The 25766-nt window shown below is 46.9% G+C and overlaps 1 protein-coding gene across 9 annotated transcripts in view; it reads left to right on the top strand.

The window, feature by feature from the left end:
• Positions 1-19790, top strand: part of Wdfy3 (WD repeat and FYVE domain containing 3) — a 250490-nt gene extending 230700 nt beyond the window's left edge. For all 9 annotated transcript variants that reach the window (XM_052735532.1, XM_052735528.1, XM_052735531.1 and 6 more), the window contains 8 exons: positions 534-692; positions 2779-2958; positions 5115-5297; positions 6433-6529; positions 8402-8731; positions 8987-9098; positions 9431-9628; positions 16700-19790. In XM_052735532.1, the coding sequence (XP_052591492.1) occupies positions 534-692; positions 2779-2958; positions 5115-5297; positions 6433-6529; positions 8402-8731; positions 8987-9098; positions 9431-9628; positions 16700-16829 (1389 nt within the window). In that variant the 3' untranslated portion in view covers positions 16830-19790. The remainder of the gene's footprint in view (positions 1-533; positions 693-2778; positions 2959-5114; positions 5298-6432; positions 6530-8401; positions 8732-8986; positions 9099-9430; positions 9629-16699) is intronic.
• Positions 19791-25766: the final 5976 nt, after the last annotated feature.

Raw genomic sequence — 25766 nt, 5'->3', positions numbered from 1 at the left:
GTCAAGTAGCAATCTGGCCACTTACCATGTTAGTCCCCTAAAGCAGCCCCATCCCCCAGCACAAAAGCTGCCGCTGTGGCCTAGAAAAGCAAATGGGTGATCCTTTAGTGGATGTTGCCCTCTGCTGGCTCCCACTCTCTGGTCACACTGGGCACTGTTCTCTGTGGGCAGTGTTTCTTAAACAAGCGTGCTTTCCCTATGCATGCTTTCAGTGGCCACAGCATACAGGCCCTTTTAATCATGCTACATTCACACAGGTTGAACATTATCTTCCCAAACTGGATAAAGATCAGACTGTTACGAACACGGTCTCTTAATTTTGATGCTTAGCAGCTTCTGTAGTTTAGACGTTCTTGGGCAGTTGGGGTAGAACGTCAGTGGAACTGTCACTAACTGAACCCGGCTCAGGGTGGGAGACAGTGCATGCCTGGGCTGCCTCCAGCGACCTTCTCTGGGAACTCAGCTCTGCCCCTTGTGTGGCTGAAGTCTGCAGCACTTGGTGGCATGTGTCTCACGTCCACTTTGTCTCACAGGCGGTGACTGTTTATGAATGTTTGTCCGAGTGGGGCCAGATCCTCTGTGCCATCTGCCCCAACCCCAAGCTCGTGATTACGGGTGGAACAAGTACAGTGGTGTGCGTGTGGGAGATGGGCACCTCCAAAGAAAAGGCCAAGCCCCTCACGCTCAAGCAGGTAACCATGCAGCAGGGGAGAGGGTGGGCACATTCTCTCCTGCTCAGCTGCCAGGCTCCAGAACATGGTTGGGGAAGGTGTCGTTCGGTCCTGAGGGGTGAGGCTGGGTACTCTGTCTTCAGACTCATGATCCCCAACCCCCTGAGTATGGAATTGCACCTGACCCAAAACAGGTTAATTTACTAGAAATGCTTTTCAATATTCAGAAAATGCTGTTTCTCAAAAAGCGTCTCTTAAGATCTAAACAGTCTTTGACGACTGTTTCAGCATACCTAAGAAATACAAATGTTTCTTAGAAATTATATGTACGCTGAAGTGTTGTGCCAGCCAGGTATATTTTCTGTAGATTCATATAGATGCTCTCCCACGGTGGCGCCGCTTAGCTGAAGCACCACATCTGGTCACCTCTTTTGTCCTTTGTTCTTCCTGAGGCCATGCAGGATTCATGCCTGTGTCCAGCAGAGCACTGATGGTGTTGCTGTCAAGTATTTCAATTACTTCATCTTTATTTGATTCCATTTTTACTTCATGCAAAAGCTTTTTATTTTTTTTATTTTGCAGAGTCCATTTTCTACTTCCAACATTCTGTGGCTTCTAAGGATTGAATTTGGGGCATAAGGCTTGTGCTTAGACTCCTTTGCCCACTGGGTCATATCCCTGGTACTACTACCATGTTATAGTACTTGATGGTACTGTGGCGGTTTAGCGCAGATATTTTTTTTTTTTTTTTTTTTTTTGGTTTTTCGAGACAGGGTTTCCCTGTGTAGCTTTGCGCCTTTCCTGGAACTCACTTGGTAGCCCAGGCTGGCCTCGAACTCACAGAGATCCGCCTGGCTCTGCCTCCCAAGTGCTGGGATTAAAGGCGTGCGCCACCACCGCCCGGCGCGCAGATATTTTTAAAATAAGGAAGATACATCTATGTTTTTAGGATGTAATTTGAAGAGCAGTTTATTAATAAAAATGTTTTATTTGTTCATACAGAACTCTGAGCCTCAAGTTATCCAAGGTAGTTACTGTGTCTGGGAGTGAAGGGAGCACATCTTAGAATAAAAAGCATGCCAACATTTCCTTTGCGATAGAGCCAGAACATAAGTTCAGATCTGACTCCAAGTCTATTTTAAAGCCAAAATGTATTAGCTATGTATGGAAAGAAATAAGTTCCCTGTCCAACAACCTTCCACAGACCAAGGGCTCCTTAGACTCACTGAGATGAGCCATGTGAGGGCATTCTCCACAGCATCACAGATAAGACTGCGGTGGTTTTGCTAACCACACTCTCTACAGAAACTACTTCCCATCAGCCAATGGGTTTTGAGCTTATGTGCCATCGGTGTGGATTTAGGACTTAAAACAGCTTTCCATGTTTACTCAGCCTACCTCCAGATGTCTATATGACCAAAAAATTAAGGCAACCCCTTATTTAAATGAGCATGTCCCACAGGGGACAGGAGAGGAGGCGTGTTTCCAGTAAATGGAACTCCTAACAGTGATCAGAAACTTTCCTTCAAAATCTTCCCTAACCTCACACTGCTGTTCCTGGGTCCTATTAGCTCTCTTGCTGCAGTCAGTTTGAAGGAGCCCCCCTCCACCCCAACACAGACACCCCCCCTAGAGCACAGCGGGACTACAGCATGGTGGCATGTCAGGACCGTACTCTCCCTTTATCTTTTAGGACCACAGACCACAACCATGCCATTTTAATTTTTTTTTTGAATAATGTAATAATTGGTTCATACACTTTTTAAAATCGTAGGTGCTCACAACCATCTAAATAAGAGTTTATGGCAAAAGAATAGAAACTCTCTACTTTGGGCCCATAGTCAGTATATGATCACATGGGAAGAGTGGAAAGAAATCCAAGTCGGTTGCAGCGGACATTCCTTCTTCCTTCAAAAGTCTAGGCCACCATTTCCTTCCTACTGAGAAAAATGTAAAGATGGAGAGAAGAGTCCAGCCTGTCACCCGCCCCTGCCCTGGGCATCCGTCTCCCTGGTGATGAGCCTGTCCTTCAGTCTTCACAGCTAGGAGACACACACACACACACCCGTTGTGACTGGCCTGATTGCTCGCTTTTCTCTTCTTGTAGGCTTTACTTGGTCACACTGACACTGTCACCTGTGCCACGGCGTCTCTAGCCTATCACATAATTGTCAGTGGGTCCCGAGACCGGACCTGCATCATCTGGGATTTGAACAAACTGTCGTTTGTAACCCAGCTCCGCGGCCACCGAGCTCCCGTTTCTGCTCTTTGTATTAATGAGTTAACAGTAAGTACTATATTTGGGAAATACTGGCCGGACTAAACAAGACTGAGTCTGTGTTGATGGATATTCACGTTGTGGAAGCCACTGCATTCTGCTCGGTTTATAAGTTGCTTGAAAAGCAAATGGATATTAAATTTTATAACCCGACAATAGTTTTATCCTAAAACAATCCAAACACTGTTGCACACTTTAAAGAGAGCAAGAGTTGGTGAAAATAAACATTCTAGAGTGTACTCCAACAACGAGGAAATTGTGGGACTCGTTAAAAGTTTAAGAGTTTTGTTGAAATTTTTAATTACAATGTACAGTAAAAAGTATTAACCCCTGGGTCCATGAACAAGAGATAAAATAATTATCAGGCTACTTTAAAAACCAGATTTCAAAGTTACCAGAGGGTACTAGCTTTTTAAAAAGTTAGTGTTTCATATATAAATAAATGAGTCAGAATAAAATGAATACTTTGGTCCAGAGTCTCCTGGCAGCCAAGGCCTCCTGAGGTAGATCCATTGCTGAGTGGGGATGGTAAGCCGGGGGAGCTCAGTTGTGGGTTTACTGCAGCTGAGGCCTGTCTGTGAACACCCTGTGCAGATGGTTCTCCGTCTGCAGATCGGTCCTGGGAATTAACACCCGTTGGCATTGCCGCTACACCTGCTCATTCACATCTTACTCCTCCCCTGGCCTTCCCGGTTCTCTCACTCATCCACACAGCCTTTCATCTGGGAGGCCCCTTCCCGCTTTGCTTTCCACCAGATGATACTATTTGTATTAATGGTCTCAACCTGGTAACCAAATACCTGACGAAAGCAGGAGAGAAAGGGTTTGTCTTGGCTCGTGGCACATAAGTGGACATAGTCCGTCGTGGTAAGGAAGGTACAGTGGCTAAACCAGTCTGGTCTACGGGCTGAGAGTGGGTAGAAGGCAGTTGTTCTACTGAAGTCTCTAAGAAGCAGAGAACTCAGGCCAGAGCAGGCCTGAAGTCGGGCCAGGCTGTAACCCTCAAACCCTACCCCACAGTGATCTACCTCCACACATATGCCTCCTGCCTCACCCAGTGTATGAGTCTGTGGGGTACATTTTACACCCAAACTATAACACTAAGTATTGTGCGTTAGTCAAATAGTCTGTAGTCACTTGAAGAAATTCTGTTCTCGTGAATAACCAACCCAGAGCGCCTGGTTGCTAGGAACAGGCACGCTCGGGGCTGGGACCGCATGGGGGTACGCACCAGTGGAAGTAGTTTGACTTTGGGGGGCTTGTAGGAATACTGCACCTACAAAGCGTATTGGTGTTGCTTGTTGAGGTCCTTGATGCCGTGATTCATAGCACTGTGGTCTGGGCTTGTTCCTAAGGAGGCAGCATTGTGTTTCCCGTCTGTTGTCGAAGCCAGTGTACACACACTGGCTTGCAGCCAGGGCTCCGGGCTGTACAGAGCCGTTGGGTTGGTTTTGTTTGTTTGTTTTAGTGCAGCTGGCTCCGAGGTCAAAAGCGCTGGCTGTCCTTCTGTAGGACCAGGGTTCAATTCTCAGCACCCACATGGTGCCTCTTAACTGTAACTCCAGTCCTAGGAGATCTGAAGCCTCTCTTCTGGTTCATGTGGGCAGCAGGCAGGCATACATGACCCACAGACATGTGTGCAGACAAAGCACTCGTACACATAATCTTTAAAAGATGGCTCGGTCATGTCTGAGTAACTTGGGGCTTCCCTTCCGTCCACGACTCTCCGTCCAGCTCCTTAATGAACTGCATGTACTTCCTGCCTCTCGCTCGTTCGAAACCTGCAGGTCGGTTGGTTGGCCTCGCTTGCTGTGGATGCAGGTTTTACAGTAGCCATTACAGTACTCTGTAGGGTCCGTCTGTCCTCTCAGTTATTGAGGAGAGATGCAGCACACCCGAGCTCATGGTTTCTCCTCTGCTCTCTGGTCTTGGTTTTGAGTTCATTACTTCTCGCCTCCATGTGTGATGCCTAGCTCCAGCAAGGACTCGGCTTTGAATTCTTGAGGAAGCTTCTGTTGAAGGTATTTATATAGCAAGCACCGACTTCTAGGTTACCTCAGAAATGGTCCAGCCACAAGTCCTCAGGACTGAAAGGTTTTGAGAGCTAGCCGTGAGATATGAAGCTCGGCATGAAGAGACTGACAAATTCCCCTTCTTCTCCTCAGGGGGACATTGTGTCCTGTGCCGGCACGTACATCCATGTGTGGAGCATCAACGGTGACCCTATCGTGAGTGTGAACACATTCACAGGCAGGAGTCAGCAGATCATCTGCTGCTGCGTGTCCGAGATGAATGAATGGGACACACAGAATGTCATCGTGACAGGACACTCAGATGGGGTGGTTCGAGTAAGTGACCTCAGAAAAGCCTCCCACTGTTCTCAAATATATGCACACGTGCACACACATCTTGAGGCCTTACATCCATGCTCAGGCTGGAGCCTACATGATCTCTGCTGAAACCTAAATGCAGTACACGTGTTTTGCTGCTTTCTATGTGGGTTGGCATCACACAAAAGACAGAGTGTGTGCTAACCTCTGTAGTCACTCAGATGCATGGCTTTCTCTCAGAGTTTCCTTTTCTTTGTAACTCTGTTTCCCTTAATTGTACCCTTTGTCAAAGCAGGGTGACTGGTCATCACCTTACTTAATCACAGGCTCAGGCTTAGAGACCACGAAGCTGATAGCCATTCCCAAACTACATGCCTCAGACAGCAAGCTTGGGGTGGGGGTACACACCTCTGTCTGCATTCCTGAGGCTACAGCTTCCACTGCCAGATGTTTAAGGCACTATTAAAACTGCCACAGACAAATGTGCTTGGAGGTGGGATTTGTATTCCTGTATGCAGGACTTAAGAGGGGTTTTTGTAGGAAACAAGTTTACTTACGCAGTTACTGCCTTAGTTACTGTTACCATTCTGTTACTTGGAAGACACCATGACCAAGGCATCTTGTAAAAGCAAGCATTTATGGGGGCTTACAGTCTAGAGGGTGAGTCCATGACCATCGTGGCAGGGAGCATGGTGGCAGGCAGGCAGGCAGGGCACAAGAGCACAGCTGAGAATTTACATCCTAGCCTCAGATTGAAGACAGAGAGAGAGAGAGAGCAGAAACAAAATGGAAAGGAGGCAGGAAAGTGCCTGGGCCTAGTGTGAGCTTTTGAAATCTCCAATCAAAGCTCAGTGGCACACCTCCTAAACAGTCCACCAACTGAAACCAAACAGTCACATATACGAGCCTCTGAGGCCCATCCTCAAACCACCACACTGACCATGATTCTAAGCTTTCTTGACCACTGTTCTATCCCTCCATTGAGGAATAGCTACCGTGTGAGGCAAGCGGTCTCACAGGTTCAGAAAAACCTGTTTAGAGGCAACCAGTGGAACCGTCCACCTGGCCCTCAGAGCGCACCTTCATGAAGAAACATGTTCGCGGTCTCCAGTGTGACTCTGAGTGGTGTTGTTTCCACATCATTTTATTACAGTTCTGGAGGATGGAATTTCTACAAGTTCCTGAAACCCCCGCTCCTGAGCCTGTGGAAGACCTGGAAATGCAAGAAGGCTGTCCTGAAGCGCAGATAGGTACTTACCACTCTGATTGTTTAGGTCACGGGGGAAACTCACACCGAGTAGCTTCAGTAGTCAAGGCTGGGTGCTGTGCACAGCACTGCATCTCTGCTGTCGTTTCTGTTGTCCTGTGGCCAGGTGTGCTGTAGTTCACTGGTGCCCTCTGAGTGACGCAGGCTAGATATGGGAGTGCTGAGTCTCGGTTCTGGGGACATGGTGCTCGGTGAATCAGCTCCTCACCTCAGTTCTACAGCTGCTGTGCCCAGCTTGTGGGGTGCAGTGTGGACAGAAACAGGTGGGCGCCAGGCTCTTAAATTGTTAATAAGCCAAACATCAGTCCTCAGGCTGCCCACTCCTGCTCATGTGGGCATTAATTCCAACTAAAGACTGCTACCTGTTATTTCTGAAGTTTCCCAGTGAAACAGCCAGGTGATGTCTCTACAGAGTGGCTGGGGACAGTGCCATGAAGTCAGAGGCATCCTGCCCCATGCCGCTGTCTCCAGAGGCTTCCCTTCCTGGTCTGGCACTGAAGACTTACTGGAAGGAATCAGTTTCTGTCTGATGACCTCAGGTCACCTCAGTAGTTAGTCTCTGCACACTGAGAGTTGAATGACTTTGGTGATAGAAGAGGCTTCTCCAGGAAAAGGCACACTGTCAGAAGAGCACAGTGTCTGCTTTCTGTGCCAGAAAAAAATCCCATCAGCAGGACATCCTGGTGCCTGCATTGTATTATTGATAGTGGGAATTCCTACAGGCTAATGTGTAGCCTCAGAAGAGGTTATTTGAAGTATTGATGGGGGAAACATAAAATTCGGGAAATTTTGATTCAGTAACTGTTTAGGGTTGCTGTTTTATCTAAGGCATTGGATTGCAGGGTCCAGGGAGAAGTGAGTCACTTTTCTTTAATGAATAATAGTGAACGATGAGATGGAAGAAGGGTCGTCCACAGGGTGAAGAGACATCCGTGTGTCATTGTCCATGTCTGTTGTACTATGGCAGTTTTGCAGAAAGAAAAACAGTCCACAGTGAAGGACTGACTGTGCAGTGTCCCAGGGATGAGACTCAAGGAAGGCAACCTAGGGGCTCCCGGGAGGTCAGAGCCATCCCTCGGCAGCTTGGGATATGACCTAAGTCTGAGCTGTGTCGTTAACATTTGTGTTGCTGTGTGTAGCCAGCTGCCGCGTACGTGTTTGTTATCAGTTTCTCTGTGTGTTTGTGCACACGTTTTCCTATGCATCTCTCTTTGGGAGGTGTTACCGAAGGAAATAGATAATTAGTGTTAGGACATGTAAAATGACAATGGGAAGATTCAAAATTTAAACTTTCACAAGGAACTTACTCGTCTTACAAGTCACGTGGTTACCGATGGCCGCAGCCAAGGCCCTGTGCTCTGTCCTTCCTCCACTGTTTGTAAACAGAGTACAGGGCTAATGGTTTAGAGAACATCAAATACCAAGAGGCGTGGCAGGGACGAGTTTGGGAGAGGGAGGAGATGCTTTGAGGAGGAGGAGTTGGGCAGGACCTTAGACACAGGAGCTGTGAAGTTGTGTCCCCAAGTCAGGTAGCACCAGTCCACACAGACGCTGGGAGGACAAGTAGAGAAATGGCATATGCAAGTCCAAGTGAGGAGGAGCAGGTTGTGGGGAGAGCCAGAGGAGCCACACTGTGTCAGGGGGTGTGTGCTCTGGGTTCTACTATGAAGGATAAAATGCCAAGCTACAGACGTTCTCACTTCCTTATTATGTGTAACCTGACTCGAAATACTTGGCTCAAAGTGCTCTGTCAGCTGTGATTGTGCCTTCCACCTAACAGAAGGAAAAAGGGCAGGGACCAAAGTAAATCTAACTGATGCGTCTGCCGCCTCTCGTTCCCCTCATGCTTTCCCAGGGCAGCAAGCCCAGGATGAAGACAGCACGGATTCCGAAACAGAGGAGCCGAGCATCAGCCAGGACCCGAAGGAAACGCCCAGCCAGCCCAGCAGCACCAGCCACAGGCCCCGGGCCGCCTCCTGCAGAGCCACGGCCACGTGGTGTACGGACAGCAGCTCTGAGGACTCCAGGCGCTGGTCCGACCAGCTCAGTCTTGATGAGAAAGACGGCTTCATATTTGTGAACTATTCTGAGGGCCAGACCAGAGCACATCTGCAGGGCCCCCTCACCCACCCCCACCCCAACCCCAACCCCATCGAAGCACGGAATTACAGCAGATTGAAACCTGGTAACTTAAGATCTAGTGTCTTTCTCCCTGCCTGTGAGTGGTGTGATAGGTTGTGTGTTTGAGCTCTGGGGTCCAGCTCCCTTGGGGCCCTATCCTTGATCAACTCTGTGGCCTGGCTACAGACAAAGGCCTCAGACAGTTCCCCTATAGATCAAGCCAGGCATGTTTTAAACAAGAAACCACAGTCCAAAAACTGCTTTGATTGATGTAACTCCCTGTGTTTAGTTGGTCTCTGTCTTCGCTCCTCTGTTCCAGGGTACCGGTGGGAGCGGCAGCTGGTGTTCAGAAGTAAACTGACTATGCACACGGCCTTCGATCGAAAGGACAATGCACACCCAGCTGAGGTCACCGCATTGGGTGTCTCCAAGTAAGGGCCAGGCTTTTCGGATCATTTGCGTAGCTAGGGACTGGTATTTCAACCCGATCCTTGAGGCCTGTATTATCCTGTGTGTCTGCTCTGATTCTTCTGGTCTGAAACCTGCCACTGTGTGGATTTTAATTCTCAACAAATAAACCAAATGCCATCTATGTGCTTTAACGACACAGCAAGGTTTGAGCCAAGGAAAATAGAAATGGAAAAATAAATCCAGGCTGGGTTTGATTTTTTTGTCTGTCTTCACTAACTCCCTCTGAGGGAATCGGGGCTTCCTCTGACACCCTGAGCCCTGGAGCATGTTTCCCTTCTCATGTTTTCCACAGGGACCACAGCAGAATCCTCGTCGGCGACAGTCGGGGCCGAGTGTTCAGCTGGTCTGTGAGTGACCAGCCCGGGCGCTCTGCTGCTGACCACTGGGTGAAGGACGAGGGCGGCGACACCTGCTCGGGCTGCTCCGTGCGCTTCTCCCTCACAGAGAGACGGCACCATTGCAGGAACTGTGGGCAGCTCTTCTGCCAGAAGTGAGTGTCCCGGGTTGTGCGGATTCCAGGTGAAGGCTCTCTGCTGGGCCTGGCGCGAGCTGTGCTTGGCTTCGGTGTACCCACTCTAGGATGCTGGTTTAGCGTAACCAGTTTAGCTCTGTCCTCCTCTTTCTCTGTGATTAAGAGCTGTTATAGTAAGTACAGAAATCATCAAAATACCTGTCATCCTGACTTGAAATGCACATATTCATCTCGTCACGATGGTTGGGGAGGTACACGGGGCGTGCGGACATCCACACTGCACATGGGCCTTCAGTCCAGCCCACCTCCGCTGATGGCGTGCTGCTCTCCAGGAACTTTACTCCCCTTGGCATTTGTCTGCACAGTATTGTTCTTTCAGCTTTACACACTGCACTGTTTGCACTTTCCTGCAAAGTTGTACTCAGTCTTCTAACCCATTCACAGATGACCATTATTCTAGTATGTTCGCTTTAAATGGGGATTTTACTTGAGGACTTTGTAGGAATGTGTTCCTTATCTTTGCCCCCTAAGGAGTCTTGGTGTTACCTTTCCATTTTGCAAACACTATAAACAATGCTACAGAATGTTCCGTTCTAAGTGCCGACCTCCCCCCAGGAGACAGAATAGATCAACTCTGGACTTCATGTGTCATGCACATATTTCCTGCAGGTCTCTGGCTTCTGTTTTAACTTTGCATTTGGACTGTCTGGTGCGGAGGCTTCAGTTTTGGTTGCATTTACTATAGGTGCAGTTTGTGCATGTGTGTTAGGATGTGGGTGTCCTAAGTTTGATCAGACAGGAAACTAGTGTCTTTTAAAGTTTCCAAGTTGTACTTTTTACATTTAATCTTTGATGTCTTTGGAGTATAATTTGGCTATGATAAGGCAGGATGAAGGTGCTCACACGAGCAGGCCTCCCTTGCCCTGCACACACAGGAGATCCCCTGGACGTGCCACTCTGACGCCCACATTGCCTCACTGTAAACACGTCCACAGAAAACACCTCCATAATCATTTTCTAAGGCAAGTTCTGAGGTTCCATAGGCAACATGTGGTTCCAGGTGAGGAGGTGGCGGCCATTGAAACGCTCACGAGTTACTGAAGCCCCCTGAGCTTGTCTGTGGATGAAAGATGGATAAAGACAGCCTGCTTTTAGAGCTGTTGAGAGTACCCAGTGATAGCAAGTGCAGAGACAAAGGATAGCTGGGATTCGAAGGTGTTCTAACTACTGTTTTTTCTTAAACCCCTGTTCTTAGTAGTAGATTGAAGGTGAATTAGCAGGAATGTCACTGCCAGCATTTCTGACTGGAACTTATATGAGGTGGGGCAGAGGATCCTGCCACGTAGCACTGTGCTTTGATTTTTTTAATTACAGGTGGAGCAGCACCCCAGTGTGGTGCTCAATACTGCCGCATACCTGTTCTTTGTAGTGTTTTCAAAATCTTGAGTATAGGTAATTCGTTAAATTATCCATGGCTTTCATATGTGCGGTGAAGGCTGTTGAGAGCATTGGCTAAGTGGTAACTGCTGGCGCTAAGTGAGGCCCAGGAGGAAGCTGGGTGGGAAGGAGCAGCCTGGCCCGCAGCCTTCCTGCCCTCTGCTCCTGATGGTGTCAGTCCAGTGACCCTCTTAAGTACTTGGTTTATTTTCTGACAACCAGGTAAACAATATGAATCTGTTTTGTGAGAGTCCAAGCTCAAAGTGACTTTTAATGCCATGCCCAGCATCATTTCCTACTTTACTGTATGAAAAGAAACTCTCAGTACTTTTGAAAGACAATGGACCTATGCCACGTAGCCTAGAGAGGCACTCCACAAGAAAAGCCGAAGAAGTTGCTTTTAAGAAATGATTGCAGAACCGGGGTGCAGTCTACTCGCAACACTTGCAAGCATGTTTGGTACACCCTGTATTCCTGTTTGTGAGGAACCCACAGTCTCACTTTCCAGAGTTCAATCTCCAGTACAGAAGAATAAAAATGATCAGCTGGGTGTGGGAACGCACGCCTTTGATCCCAGCACTTGGGAGGCAGAGGCAGGTGGGTCTCTGTGAGTTTGAAGCCAGCCTGGTCTATCTACAAAATGAGTTCCAGGAACAGCCAGGACTACACAGAGAAACCGTCTTGAAAAGCCACAAAAAAAGAAGAAGAGGAGGAGGAGGAGGAGGAGGAGGAGGAGGAGGAGGAGGAGGAGGAGGAAGAGGAGGAAAAGAAAAATGGTCAAGGAGATAAGCAGAATGTTGAAGGACAAAACTTGTGCAGAGCGCCCTTTTAGACAGGCAGTGGTTAAACAGCACATTGCTGGTTAGAACCATCCAGTATTTACCTGCTTCTCCACAGACCCAAAGCATCATGGGTATAGCTGCATCCCGAATTGAGTGGTTGTGAATGAACGCTGGAAATCAACAGGAGAGAAATGGAAACCTCATAAAACCTTGAGATTTGAGACAAAGGCAACATAGAAGAAAATATTCCAGCATACCTCTCCCCTTGCCCTGCCCTGCTGTGGTGCCAGAGAAGTGAAGTCTGCCCTCTACCTGGTAGAGATGAAGGAGAATCACAGCAAAGCAGCCAGGCAGCCATGGGAGATCCTGGGAAGCACCACAGCCCGTACAGGCTTGTAGCTTAGCTAGCCTCAAAACCTGAGTCTGCACAGGGGCCTATCACTTCATCTCCCAATGAACCGCCAGGAGCCATCTTGAAAACAGACCCGTTATCTGAATTTGGACTGCTCCAAGGTCAGAATACCATGAATCTTCTCACCTACAAGACTCCACAAATACTCCGCCACATTAGTTCCTGGGTAGCTGCCTCAGGATCCAAACATGGGTCAGCAGAGTAACCCTGACACCCAGTGTTAGGAGTTATTAATTAGAAAGCAGATGTCAGCACAGATTGGAAAAAGCATCAAGGATAGTGGAGCTTGTCCTCCAGGGTGTGGCCAGTTGTGACTAGTTTTACACAGGGACCTGGACAGAAGGAAGGCTGTTGGCACACTGACTCCCACCCTCCCACAGAGTTCCCAAGAAAAGAACTCTGTGGTTCCATTGTTCCCACGCACAAAGGAACCTCCAGAGGTCCTTAGCAGTGCAACAGCCACAGTCCCAGCCACTGGACACACAGCCTCTGGATGCCTGGACTTGGCCAGCGATTTTTGCATTCCACTCTCACCCACTCCTGCAAGCATTTCCAAATCAGGAAGAGGCAAGCTCCCAGGTCTTCCCAGATGACCCCCATGCACAGGGTGGGGAGGGAGGCTGCAGTCTCATTCTGTGCAGGCGTGACCACAGCAGCAGCAGAGCGAATAACAGCTCCTGCTGTCCACACAGCTATGGTGGTCCCTGCCATAATCATAGAAACACACACACTATCTGGTCGTGTACTGATGACAAAGGGGGCGTGAGTGCCGTAAGTGGGTGCTCTTCCTCTGAAACAGCTGGGCCCATACCTTAGTCAGAGGAGAGCCTTCAGGGCCCCCAACTGCACTGGTGCAGCTGGTAACAGGTCCTTACGGGTGGCAGTATCAGCAGCAGTGCCTGAGAAGACATCCAGCACCTTTAGCAGTCACCGCTAACCCCCACTCTGCCATCTACTCCACACCTGACCACACTGCAGAGTACACCTAGCACACAAATCCACGACGCAGGGGTTCCCGCCAGCCTCTATCCAGAAGGTCCTGGCCCAGCACCACTAATGGAAGCCAGAGAGGCCACTGGGAGATTGCAGTACAGTGCTTATCTGGACATAAACTCAACACTGCACAGTGGATACTCCAAGACATGGCCGTAGAATTCTCCCTGTCTCATGAAAGTGGCGGAGACACTCACCCCTGCCCCAGCTTGCTTTTCCTGTTGCTGTGGTGAATAGCATGACCAAAGCAATTGGGTCAGAAAGGGTTTGGCTGGCTTACACTTCAAGGTTCATTTCTGAAGGAAGTCTGGGCAGGAACTCACAGTAACTGAGGAGAACCGTGGAGGGAAGCTACACACAGCTGGCTTCCTCTGGCTCACGCTCAACCAGCTTTCTTATGCAGTCCAGAGCCGCTTGCACAGAGATGCCCCTGACCACAGTGGGCTTGGCCTTCCTGTCTCAATTAGCAATCAAAAAAAATGCCCCATAGACACGCCCACAAGCCAACTGGATGAAGGTCCCTCCATTGAGACTCGCTTTTCCAAGTGACTTATGTGTCAGGTTAATGATTAAAACTTACCAGTACACCTCTCTGAGATGTACAGATCTCAGTATAAGAACAGGAAAAGTATGAAAAACCGGTGTAATGTGATGCTTCCTCAGTGGCATAGCTCTGTATAGCCAGCTTCAAACATACCAAAGCAGATGAAGGCGTCAGAATGGAACGCTTACGTAGCTGGGAATCAACTTGGGAAGTGAAGACTGGCTAAGGAGACCCTTCGGATGATGAGTGGTTGCCATGGAAGCTGGAGGACCTGACTTGGACCCCAGGACCCATATGAGAAGCTGAGCCTGGTGCTGCAGGCGCTGAGGGACCAGCCAGCCTAGCCTGGTCAGTGGTCTCCAGAAGCCTAGTGGATGGCTCCTAAGGAACAGTACCTGAGGTTGACCTCTGCCCTGCACACGTACGTGTACACACACACACACACACAGTGAAAATTATGAAACACTGAAGGATGAAATGCAAGAAGACAGTAAAAGGCTGGAAGGCCTCCTGAGCTCACGAACTAGAAAGAAGAATGAATATTGTCAAGATGTCCATGCTACCCAAAGTAAGCTCAGATTCATTGTGGTCCCCTTCAGAATACCAATGGCATTCTTCACAGAACTAGGGAAAACAACCCTAAAATTAATATGGAAACAAAAAGAAATCAGTCATAATAGCTGCAGCAGCGTGGTGCTGAAATGAAAGCAGACTGGTGGGCCGGTGGGCCAGTTGCAGACACATAGGTAAGCCTGTGCACTGTGGCTGACTGATAGGTTGCCAGACACACACTGAAGATAACAGCCTTTTCAACCCTGGGTTTGGAAAACCAGGTAACCACGTACAGGAGATTAATGCTTGACCCTCTCTATTACTTTGTATGGAAGTCAGCTCAAATGACTCTCAATGTACCGAAGGAGAACACAGGAGAGATACTTTAAGATACTGATTTAGGCTGGGCGGTGGTGGCACATGCCTTTAATCCCAGCAGAGGCAGGCAGATCTCTGAGTTCAAGGACAGCCAGGGCTACATAGAAAGGAAAAAAAAAAAAGATACTGGTTTAGGCAGTTTTCTAGATCAGACTCCAAAGCACCAAAAGCACAACATGACAAATGGCATCTCATCACACTAAAGATTCTGCACAGAAAAGCGTGCGATGAGCAATTGAAGAAGCCGCCTATGGAATGGGAGAAAACCTGCTAGCTGTTCATACTGGATCCACATCTAGGACACGTTCACGATTAAAAACTGACCCCAATAGATACTGCACAGATAACCAACAAATATATAAAATAATACTCAGGGTCATTAGGCATTAGGGAAATACAAATCAGAGTGACGGTGAGATCCCATCTGACCCTAGTCTGAATAGCTGCCACCAATACAACAGTAACAAATGTCCCTGAGGACAGGAGGACACAAGGCTCTTATGTACTGTTGTGAGATGTAAATCAGTGCGGTGGATGGAAAACTAAGAACGGCCTGTGACCCAGCTATCCTTGAGTATACATACATCCAAAGAAATGGAAGTCAGTCAGCATATGAGACCTGCATAGCCGTGTTCATCGTAGCTTGAGTCACAGACGCCACAGGGAAGGTCGGCCTAGGTATCCAGCAATGAATCAGTGGATTCATAGTTACAAAATGGCTGTAGATGAGCCGCGTGAGCTGAGTTCAAATCTAGGGACCCACATGATGGAAGATGAGAACAAACTCCCAGAGGTTCTCTGGCTTCCACATGTGCTGCATGCACACACACATGCTAAATAAAATGTAAGAATGGTATAAATTTCCGATGCATATGTACACACACCGTATTAGTTGTCCTTAAAGGATGACGGAATGAAGCTGAAGGACATTTGTGCTAAATGAGATAGGCCGTACAGAGAAAGACAAATATATCACACAGTCAAGGCCATATACTGAAACTTAAAAAGTGAATAACTAGCCGGGCGGTGGTGGCGCACGCCTTTAATCCCAGCACTCGGGAGGCAGAGCCAGGCGGATCTCTGTGAGTTCGAGGCCAGCCTGGGCTACCAAGTGAGTTCCAGGAAAGGCGCAAAGCTACACAGAGAAACCCTGTCTCGAAAAACCAAAAAAAAAAAAAAAAAAAAAAAAAAAAAAGTGAATAACTAAAAGTTGGCCTGACCTGAAGGTAGTGATGAGTAGATATTAGTTAAGGTGCTGGGGGTGGAGACAGGCAGAAGGGATGAGTGGTTGGATAGTGCGTGCCTGCACACGTGTAGAAATATCCCTGAATGCCACTGAGAAATATGTAACTAATATAAATGGACAGAAATAAAATGAGCAGTTCCTAGGAGGCAAGAAATTCAAAACAAGGAAACACATCTAAGTGGGCAGTGGAGCAAGATGGGCCTTGAGTCTTCCAATCAGAGGGGGAAGGTTAGGCTCAGTGACGACGTTGCCACACCTGCCACACCCATAGCCAGAAACTGGGAAACAGCCCGGCACGTGTGTGAGGTCCCGGGAAACTCGCGGTGGTCAGATTTTTACTTCCACCATGTGGAGCTCGGGGATGAGACTCCGATCTCCTGGCTGGTCATCAGGCTCCCCTCCACCACCCCCACCAGCCATCTCCCTGACCCAGAGCAGTGGTTCCCAAGCAGTGAAAAGCTACTGGCCTCAGGGTAGATGCAGTTTTGCAGCCTCGCAGCTGTGTGAACCCTCACTCTGTTGTTTTTCTCATTTTCTCCTGGCGTCTCCGCAGGCCACTCACTGCAGTGTTCTCTGGTCCTGGGCCAGCAACACGAGCACCAACCAGCGTGGCGTTGGGCATGTTCTGGTGTCCGGCTCTCTGACACCAGGCAGCTGCTTTCCAGTCCAGTCTCACATTCCCCTGTCCTCACCACTGGTGGCCTGTGGAGAGGATCTGTGACTAACTTCTCTTCCCTTCCTTCAGGTGCAGTCGATTTCAGTCAGAAATCAAGCGCTTGAAGATCTCCTCTCCAGTGCGTGTCTGTCAGAACTGTTACTATAGCCTACAGCACGAGAGAGGGGTGGAAGACGGGCCTCGAAACTGCCGGGACTGAGGGGGCTGACGCGACCATGGCCTGGGGAGCTCTTGGGGTCCTGCCATGGCTCTGAGGACATCGAAGCAGTCTCCATTTACCCACCTCTTCAGGCTGAGTGTTTGAAGTGTCGAGTTCAAAGGGATCACGGATCACGGGTTCGAGGCCGGTGACTGGCAGGCACTATGCCGTGGACAGCACACGCAGAAAGCAAGGTGGTTCCCAGGAGTGTTTCAGAACCCGGGTCACCCATAGTGTAGCTGTCTCCCAGAGCGAACCCCGTGCTCCCAGCTGTCTTTCTGGTATCTCGTTTTTATGGAGCTGTTCATCCTTATTTGGAAAAAATCAACAAAAACTTTTAAAAATAAGGCTTCTAGAAAACGGTTGTAAATCTGACTTCTTTGCAAGCAGCTGTGTATATTGTAAATAGGTATAAAGGCCTTTTTTTTTCTAAATAAGGACCTAATTGCCTGTAACATGAGACTTCAAACTAAGCCACTAACTCAATGAACTATTTAAGGTTTGTCTAACATCTCTCAATTATAAATATGGGGTTTTTTTTATCCTCAAAGACATTATCTGTAATATTTTTTTCCTGTTCAAACCAAGCCTGTGTGCCTGATACCATTTCTTTCAAGTTGCCCACAGTATCTCCACGTAAAAATAGGCTAGTAACCAAAATATTGTAGCCCTGCTTTAGGAGCTAGTGTGGGAGAAAAGAAGTGTGGTCATGGGGTAACCTGCGAATACCTGAGCATCGTGTTCTGGCTGCATACCGCCACAGTGTTGTTCTGATGTGACGACGGGCCCCGTAAACTGACCTGTGGGCTGCGTGGTCCCAGCACACCTCAGCATCGCCTAAAGGGGATCAGGTGACCAATGTCAGGCAGAGCACAGCCCTGCCCCAACTAATGGAAATATATTTGCATGTAACCCCAAATTAGCTTCTCTGCATAGAACCTAACAAGTGTGTGTCTTTGGAGACACTGTGTTCTACTACATCTTATTTTCAAAAAAGAGTTTAAAAAAAGTGTACAGAATTAACATTTAAACCTTGTAAAACTGGATCATGTCAGAACTGCTTAAAATGAACCTTTACCATTTAAGGCCATCTACCTGAAAACAGTGAGATTTATACTGTATCGATGTCTATTTTTTTGGTTTTGCTATGAATATAATTACAGTATTTTAATATTTAGTTATTTAATTTGTTCTACTAGTTGGATACAGAACACACAAATCCAGGAGGATTAGCTGGTGGGAGCTAAGAGATAAGTTTATAGAGAAACGGCTTTGGTGGTGGGATTTTTTTAAAATGTGTGTTATGTACATAAATATAAATATATATATATGAAATCAAATAAAACAATTAATCTAGATTTTAACATTTTCAGATACTTAGTGCTAATAATATGAACAACTCTAAAAGCCCTGTGATTTGAACAACGCAGAACCACTAATGGCCCAAGAAGGACAGGCCTTGGCACCCTCACAGAGGGAGGCATCATTCAAAGGACAGTGGCTTTGGCTTCCCTAACTCTCCATCTTTAGCCCTGGTGACAGGCACACTTATGCACTAAAATGCACATATATGCACATGTGTCCAGAAATAGGCATTTGGTACAACAGTGACCTTGTACCCGATGGGCTGAAAGCAGCTTCAGAACAAGTTTGTTCTTCCTGATCAGCAGGTCTCCAGGAGAAACCGTGACAGCTGCTTTAGTGCCTTATGTTTCCCAAATTTAAGCCTTCCTTTCGAGGTTTCAGCCTGCAGTCTATGATACATAGCGAAACTGACTCCAGCACTTCCATTTCTAAGCGCTCAACTAGACACGTGGAGGAGGGTTGTTGGCATTAACTCTTCACTTGAAGAAAAGTTGCTTTTGCTTTGTTTTTCTGTGTCTCACGTACCGCCATCCCCCATCGAGTCCTTAGGAGGACACTGGTGTTCCCCAGTTGCAGAAGCTGCTGCTGCTGCTGCATGGTGGTGGGCTGGCCCTGTCTGCCTCTGGACGCTTTGTAGCAGTGTTACTCTACACTTTTTAAAAGAAGCGCCCTCCTTTGGCCCATGACCACATTTCCCCATACCCAATGGCAGAGGTGTTTCCAGGACTTGACTCTAGGAATGTGTGTGTAGCCACCTGAAGCTTGTTTCTCTGTCTAGCCCACAGTTCTATGGGATGAACGCTCTTACACTTTCAAACACAACTTCCATAACTAGTAGGTGGAAACCAAACCCCTCACAATAGTATTTCCTCTGGCAGCTGGTGCTGTGGGCAACTTTTTTGTTCCATCAGTTTTGGTTTTTGTTTTCTTTTCACTTCTGCAGAAATCACAGTCACTCACACAGGGCAGCGCACTCACTCACTCACGTCCGCCGGCTCATTGCTTCTCTGGTAATTCCTCTGTGTTCTGTGCCAATCTGCTTAGCAACATCGTGTTTGTCCACTTTCCTGTGGTCTGTATTCTTTTTCTGAGTACCTCACGGGGCTCCAGCCTGATCTGTTGATCCTTCTACCCATCCATCCATCCATCCATCCATCCATCCATCCATCCATCCATCCCTGCGCATCCATGTACTCTGGCACATGCGTGTGTAGTGTGCAAGTGTAACGTCATGCTTTTGAAGACGAGAAGTAGCTGCCCGTAGCAGCCAGCCCTCTGGAGAATAGCAAACACTCTAGATAAGTTATTTTGCACTTTCTTATGTATAAAGGTGGTAGAAACTTATTTTTGTTTTGTATCATTTAAATACATTTTGTTTTGGTAAAGGAACTGTGTATAAACTATTTATGCTGTTAAAATGTTTTTAGAAAGTATTTTTAATTTCAGCAAGTTTGGTTACTTGTTGCATGACCATTATTAACAGAGCTGACTTTCTGTGTCAGTGCGATGTATATTTTTGTCCCGTTGTTAACTTGTGAGCCCTAGTACTGGCCAATTATTTGTACAGCAACAGAAGTAAATTGAAGATACTGGCTACGACTGGATTGATTGTGGACTTTTGTACTATATTGCAGAATCCAATATCTGTTACTCTGGTGGTTATGTAAAAGGCCTGAAGAACTACGATCTAGTGTGCAGTCTGTGATTCTGAGTGTTCACTGTATCTCTGTCTGATGCAAAAAGGTAGACAATTACAATCCGTGATTAAATGCAATAGTCCAGGTACTTAAGTATTTTTTTCATTTCAAATAAATACCTACTATTTACCACAAAAAAAAATTTAAGTTGTTTTAAATTAAGTTCTTCAGAGAAGTAAAACAAAAGTGATTTTAACTCTCCTCCATACTTATGTAATGTTTTCCTGGTTGCTCATGTTTCTTTCCTCTCTGCTTAAATTGCAGAGATGAGCCATTAGGGTTACATTGAAGTTCCTGTTTGATCCATCCTTATGAACCAGGCTTTCTACATCCTGAATTCCCAGCCATGCTGGGCTCCCCAGGCTGGTGACTGGGGGGTGGCAGAAAAGGGAGGCCAGTGGCTTCTGGGGGACATGCTTTCAAATTTGAATTGGCCTATCAAAAAAAGACCTTTTTGCATGATTTTGGTTCATTTTTTTCTAAGCATTGTTTTCTATTCGTCATTGTAAAAAGCAACTACGTGCGCGTGTGTGTGTGCATCCGTGTCCCACCACACCCATCGTCTGAAGTCCTGCAGCCATTGTGTGTGCGTGTGCGCGAGCGTGTGTCTCCATCCGTGTCCCACCCCACCCATCTTCTGAAGTCCTGCAGCCACTCGGAGCAGCTGTGCCTTCCAGTTTACCTCCCAGACTTGAGATTCACTGGTGTTATCATTATCCTCATCATTAGCCATTTGGCTTTAAGGTAGAAGCAGCATTCCCAGGAAAGAAAAAAATAGAGACCACTGTTGAGGTTTATTTAGACTGTCTCAATTTTTTTTTCATTTGTCTCCTGCCCTCCACATGCAGAGCATGGGAGAATAACACACAGCTTTTCAGTCTTAGACTTACCCCTCAAATAGCTTTTTCTCATATGGTTAATATACATCAATATTTAAAGTCTTGTAAAAGCCAAGATGTAAAATTATATTTAGTAACATTTTTTTTAAAAAAAGAAAATACAGGGCCTTGCTATGTAGCCCTGGCTGATCTGGAACTCACAGAGATCCAACTGCTTGCCTCCAAAGTGCTAGGAATAAAGGCCTATGCCACCTGCCCTGGCATAGTAACTCCTTTTAAAGTAACAATGATGAAACCATGTTAACAAATTACATGTGTCTATAAATAACTTTCCTTAAAAAAAGGGGGAGGAAAAAACCCTCAAGTGCAGCGATTGAGCCATCTTGGTTCTAGAAAAACAGAGACAAGAGGCTCCCCGGGGTCTGTCCAACTCTAGCCAAATCAGCTTCAAGCTCAAGAGATCCAGCTCAGAAAAATAAGCTGAAGAGCAGCTGAGGAAAACCCTGATGTCTATCTACCTCTGGCCTCCACTCATAACCCCACACAAACAGAAACAGAATGGAGTTGTCATTATTGTGTGCTGTGTGTATGTGAAGGTGGGTCCCAGGCATCGGGTTCAGGTTGTTTGGCTTGGTGGCATGTCCCTTCTACCCACTGAGGTGTTTTGCTGGCCAAGAACTGTTTGATAGTGGTACAAAGCTCTTTTGTGTCTAGCTTCCTAGGGGGCAGGTGGACTCTCAGGTCTGCCTCCCAATTCCAGCTCTTCTTCTTTTACTCTTTACGGAACAAGTGAAAACCGGGCTGACAAATGTTCTAATAATTTCCCCAGATAAGTGCTTCTTTGTAGTTTTAAGCTTCTTTCTTTGGAGGTTTTTGTTTGTGGGGGTTTTGTTTAGGGTGTGTGTATGTTGTGTGTACATATGGGTGTGCACATGCAGAGGCCACAGATCAACATCAGAACAGAGCCCATAATGGAAGACCCCTATCTTTGCACTTCATTAAAACCATTATCTTAGATTTATTGCATGTGCGCGCGCGCACACACACACACACACGCATGCATGCATGCACTCAAGCACCCTCGAGTGCATGTATGTCATGACTCAGATGTGGAAGTAGAGGACAACCTGAGGAGCCTGTTCTGTTCAGGTTTCCAGGCTTGGCATCAACCACCATTAGCTTCTGAACCGTTCCCCCACACTCCACTTTATCCTTTGAGACAGGCTCTCACTGTACCTAGCCAACAAGCCATGCTGTCACTACCTCTTAAGTGCCGCGGTCATGGGCACCCATGCCTGACATTTACCTGGGTGCTTCTGAAGATCCCAATTCAGGGCTCGTGGTTCATGGCAGACTTTGCCACTGAGCCATCTCCCAGCCCCTGATTTGTTGTTTTATAGAGGGTCTTGCTATGTGGTACAATCTGACCTCAAACTCACAGCAATCTTTCTGCCTCAGCCTCCCAAGTACTATGATCACACGTGTGTGCCACCACACTGGGCTCTAAGTTTCTTGAAGACTGAGTTTTATCAAGAATCCATATCTGTAACAACAAACTTGTCATAACATCTGTCTGTCTTGTGTCCCTTTCCATAACCATAAAGCCTCATGATGTGCTACAAAAATGCTAGTGACCAATGTCACAGGGAGCTATGTGCTGCTGCTGCAGAATCTGAAGATCCACCAGGTGCTCAAATATTCCATTATGTAATGTCCCCAAAGGTACATTATCATATATAGAACCAAAGTATTACCAGCACCATAGGAAATTCTGAGTTCTGTGGCAGTAGATACTTCTTTCCCAAAGATTCTAATTTTTCCTTCCTACCTAAACTTTAGTCATTAGCAATCAACACCATCTACTGTTCTCTTTGAAGTGCAGGTTCATCTCTGATCATGTCTGCCACAGAGCCACAGTCTATTGCTTGTTCTGTGAGTAAAAACAGTGTTCTGCAAGAAAAGGGGCCAGTCACTCTACAGCTCAACCCCAAGAGCTTCTCCATAGCATCTGGGGTATCACTGTGACTCTTGAAAGGTCAAGACTGAACCAAAGTCCTCATTTTTACTGTTTCACCAAGGCCATTCTTGTTTGCTTTGTTTTTTGCAACAGGGTTTGTTTCCATGGCTGTCCTGGAACTCACTGTGTAGACCAGGCTGGCCTCGAACTCAAAGAGATCTTCCTGTCTCTGCCTCCTGAGTAGTGGATTAAAGATGTGTGCCGCCACCACTGCCCAGCTCCAAGGCCTTTTTTTGTTTTGTTTTGTTTTGTTTTGTTTTTCGAGACAGGGTTTCTCTGTATTGTTTTGGTGCCTGTCCTGGGTCTCGCTCTGTAGACCAGGCTGGTCTCGAACTCACAGAGATCTGCCTGACTCTGCCTCCTGAGTGCTGGGATTAAAGATGTGCGCCACCACCGCCCAGCTCCAAGGCCGTTGTTAATCAAAGCTGGCACTTGTGTTTTGTTGCCAGAGCTTGGTGGTGAAGACGTGCTCACTAATGGTCCATGCCACCACCACTCCAGTTTTCTCCAGTACTCCTGCACCACAGGGCAAATATCAGTGCAATAAGAGTGAATCCGATTTCAGTATTAGAAGAGCAGACCATGCTAACCCACCAAAAAGGTTTCGGGACTCGAGCTGTGAAGACCTGAGAACCGCTAATCCAAGGCAAAGACGGAGGAAGTGCTGCACTGTGGCATGCATGCAGGCATGCAATCTTGTTTGCTTGCTAATTAGATGCCAGCACATTCTCAGGGCTCCCACCTGCCAAATGTAAGACCAGACCCCATCATACTGGACTGGGCATTGGCAGTTCTACAACCAGTTATTAGAATTCCCTTCTATAACTTGAAGCAATATGAACAGCACACTTTGGAAGTATTGGGTTATCTAATAAGGACTTTTAAAAATCACATTATTATCCTGGACAAGACCAAAATTTCGATCATATAGAACTGTTAGTGCTGCCATTTTAATACTGCATACAGCTCTCATGTGTTTAATATACTGATCAGGCCAAGAGCTGTTTCTGTTCTATCACTTGAGTGAATGATTTCTCTGTATCTGAGTTTCTTATATGAAAATTTATTAAGACATTGCTGTGGGATGTCTTTCTGTATAGTGTGAATATGTGTTGCTCTAACTGGTTAATAAATAAAATGCTGATTGGCCAGTAGCCAGGCAGGAAGTATAGGCAGGGTGAGCAGAGTAGGAGAATGCTGGGAAGAGGAAGGGCAGAGTCAGGAGATGCCATCACCACCAGGAGGAGCAAGATGTGAAAATACCAGTAAGCTACAGCCACATGGCAACTTATAGATTAATAGAAATGGGTTAAGTTATAAGAGCTAGCTAGCAAGAAGCCTGAGCCATTAGGCCATCCAGTTCATAATTGATATAAGCCTCTGTGTGTTTACTTGGGTCTGAACAACTGAAGAACAGAACAGGACACAGGAAAACTTCCAACTACAAGACATCTGCTCCTCAAAGAAGTGCCCTAAAGTTTGGGTGTTTGGTAGCTAAAGAGCGAAAGTGTGTATGTCCTCAACACATTAGCATTAATTTGGAAATTGTCTTACTAGAGTTTCTATTGCTGTGAAGAGACACCATGACCACAGCAACTCTTATAAAGGAAAACATTTAATTGAGGTGGTAGCTTACAGTTTCAGAGGTTCAGTCCATTATCATCATGGTGGGACATGGCTGCATGCAGGTAGATGGTGCTGGAGAAGTAACTGAGAGTCCTACATCTTTCAGGCAACAGGAAGTGGTCTGAGACAATGGGTGGTATCTTGATCATATATGAGACCTCAAAGCCTGTGTCCACAGTGACACACTTCCTTAACAAGACCACACCTACTCCAACAAGGCTACACCTCCTAATAGTGCCACTCCCTTTGGGGGCCATTTTCTTTCAAACCACCAGAGACATTACCAAGAAATGGTGTACTGAAACATGAAACCCAAAGGCAAGTCAATGGAGAACTGATCGCCCATCTGATCTATTGGGTGGAGTGGAAAGAGCTCCTGGCAGTCAAAGCCCACAGCCTTCCTTGCTTGGGAGGAATCTGTGTTCCCGAAGTGTGATTCCTCCCTCTTCCATCCAGTGTCTACTTCTAGCTCTCACCTTTCCCAGTGTCCTTTTTGATGCCTGCGGTGAAAGTCTACTTACAACGATGGCCATATCATCTGTGCAGAATCACATCTGGCCCTATCGGGAAGATAAAACATTCGAACTTCAACCCTGACCTTATCTCTCAGGCTTCCTGTTCAGAGGCAAACTGCAACTGCAAGCTTCATCCCAGGGAAGAAAGAGGACAGAGTTGTTCCAATAAGAACAATTTGTTTGGTGGCCTTACCTTGAATACTACTACCAACTTCCAACAGACAATGGCGCTTGAGAAAGCTGCTTCTAGCTAGGAACACAGTGCAGTGACGGAGCATGTGCTTAGGTGCAATCCCCAAGCTCCACCCCCAGTATCAAAATGTAATAGTCACCACCCATTTCTACTCATAACAGGAAACCACTCCTTTGCAAACTGATTTGGGAAAGTACTCCTGGAGCAAAGCTCAACCCAAGCAGGCTGTGACTATGCAGCTGCATATCAGTTTATCATGTCTGGCTTTGCTGCCTGAGTCAGCCACATTATCGAAGATGCTTCTAGTTCAAATTCAAATCCACACATTGAAAATGCTGCTTTTTCACAGGGACAAATAGCCAAACTAGTGAAAACACATGAACTGTGAACCAATAGCTGAGGAGTCCCCATGGAACTGGGCCAGGCCCTCTGGATAATTGAGACAGTTGATTAGCTTGAACTGTTTGGAAGGCCCCCAGGCAGTAGAGCCAGGACCTGTCCTTGGTGCATGGGCTGGCTTTTTGGAGCCTGGGGGGACGAGGAGGGGAGGACAGGGGAATCCGGGGCTGATATGTAAAATTAAATTCATTATAAAATAAAAATATTAAAAAAAAAAAAAGAAAATGCTGCTTTTCCTTTTGATGTGGCAATCCCTGTGTTCATGCTGATACATATTTAGCTGGGC

Source organism: Peromyscus californicus, unplaced genomic scaffold, assembly GCF_007827085.1.
Source record: "Peromyscus californicus insignis strain IS unplaced genomic scaffold, ASM782708v3 Scaffold_13__1_contigs__length_99412109, whole genome shotgun sequence".
In the NCBI taxonomy this organism is placed as follows: Eukaryota; Metazoa; Chordata; class Mammalia; order Rodentia; family Cricetidae; genus Peromyscus; species Peromyscus californicus.
This window is presented reverse-complemented; position numbering and strand designations above follow the sequence as displayed.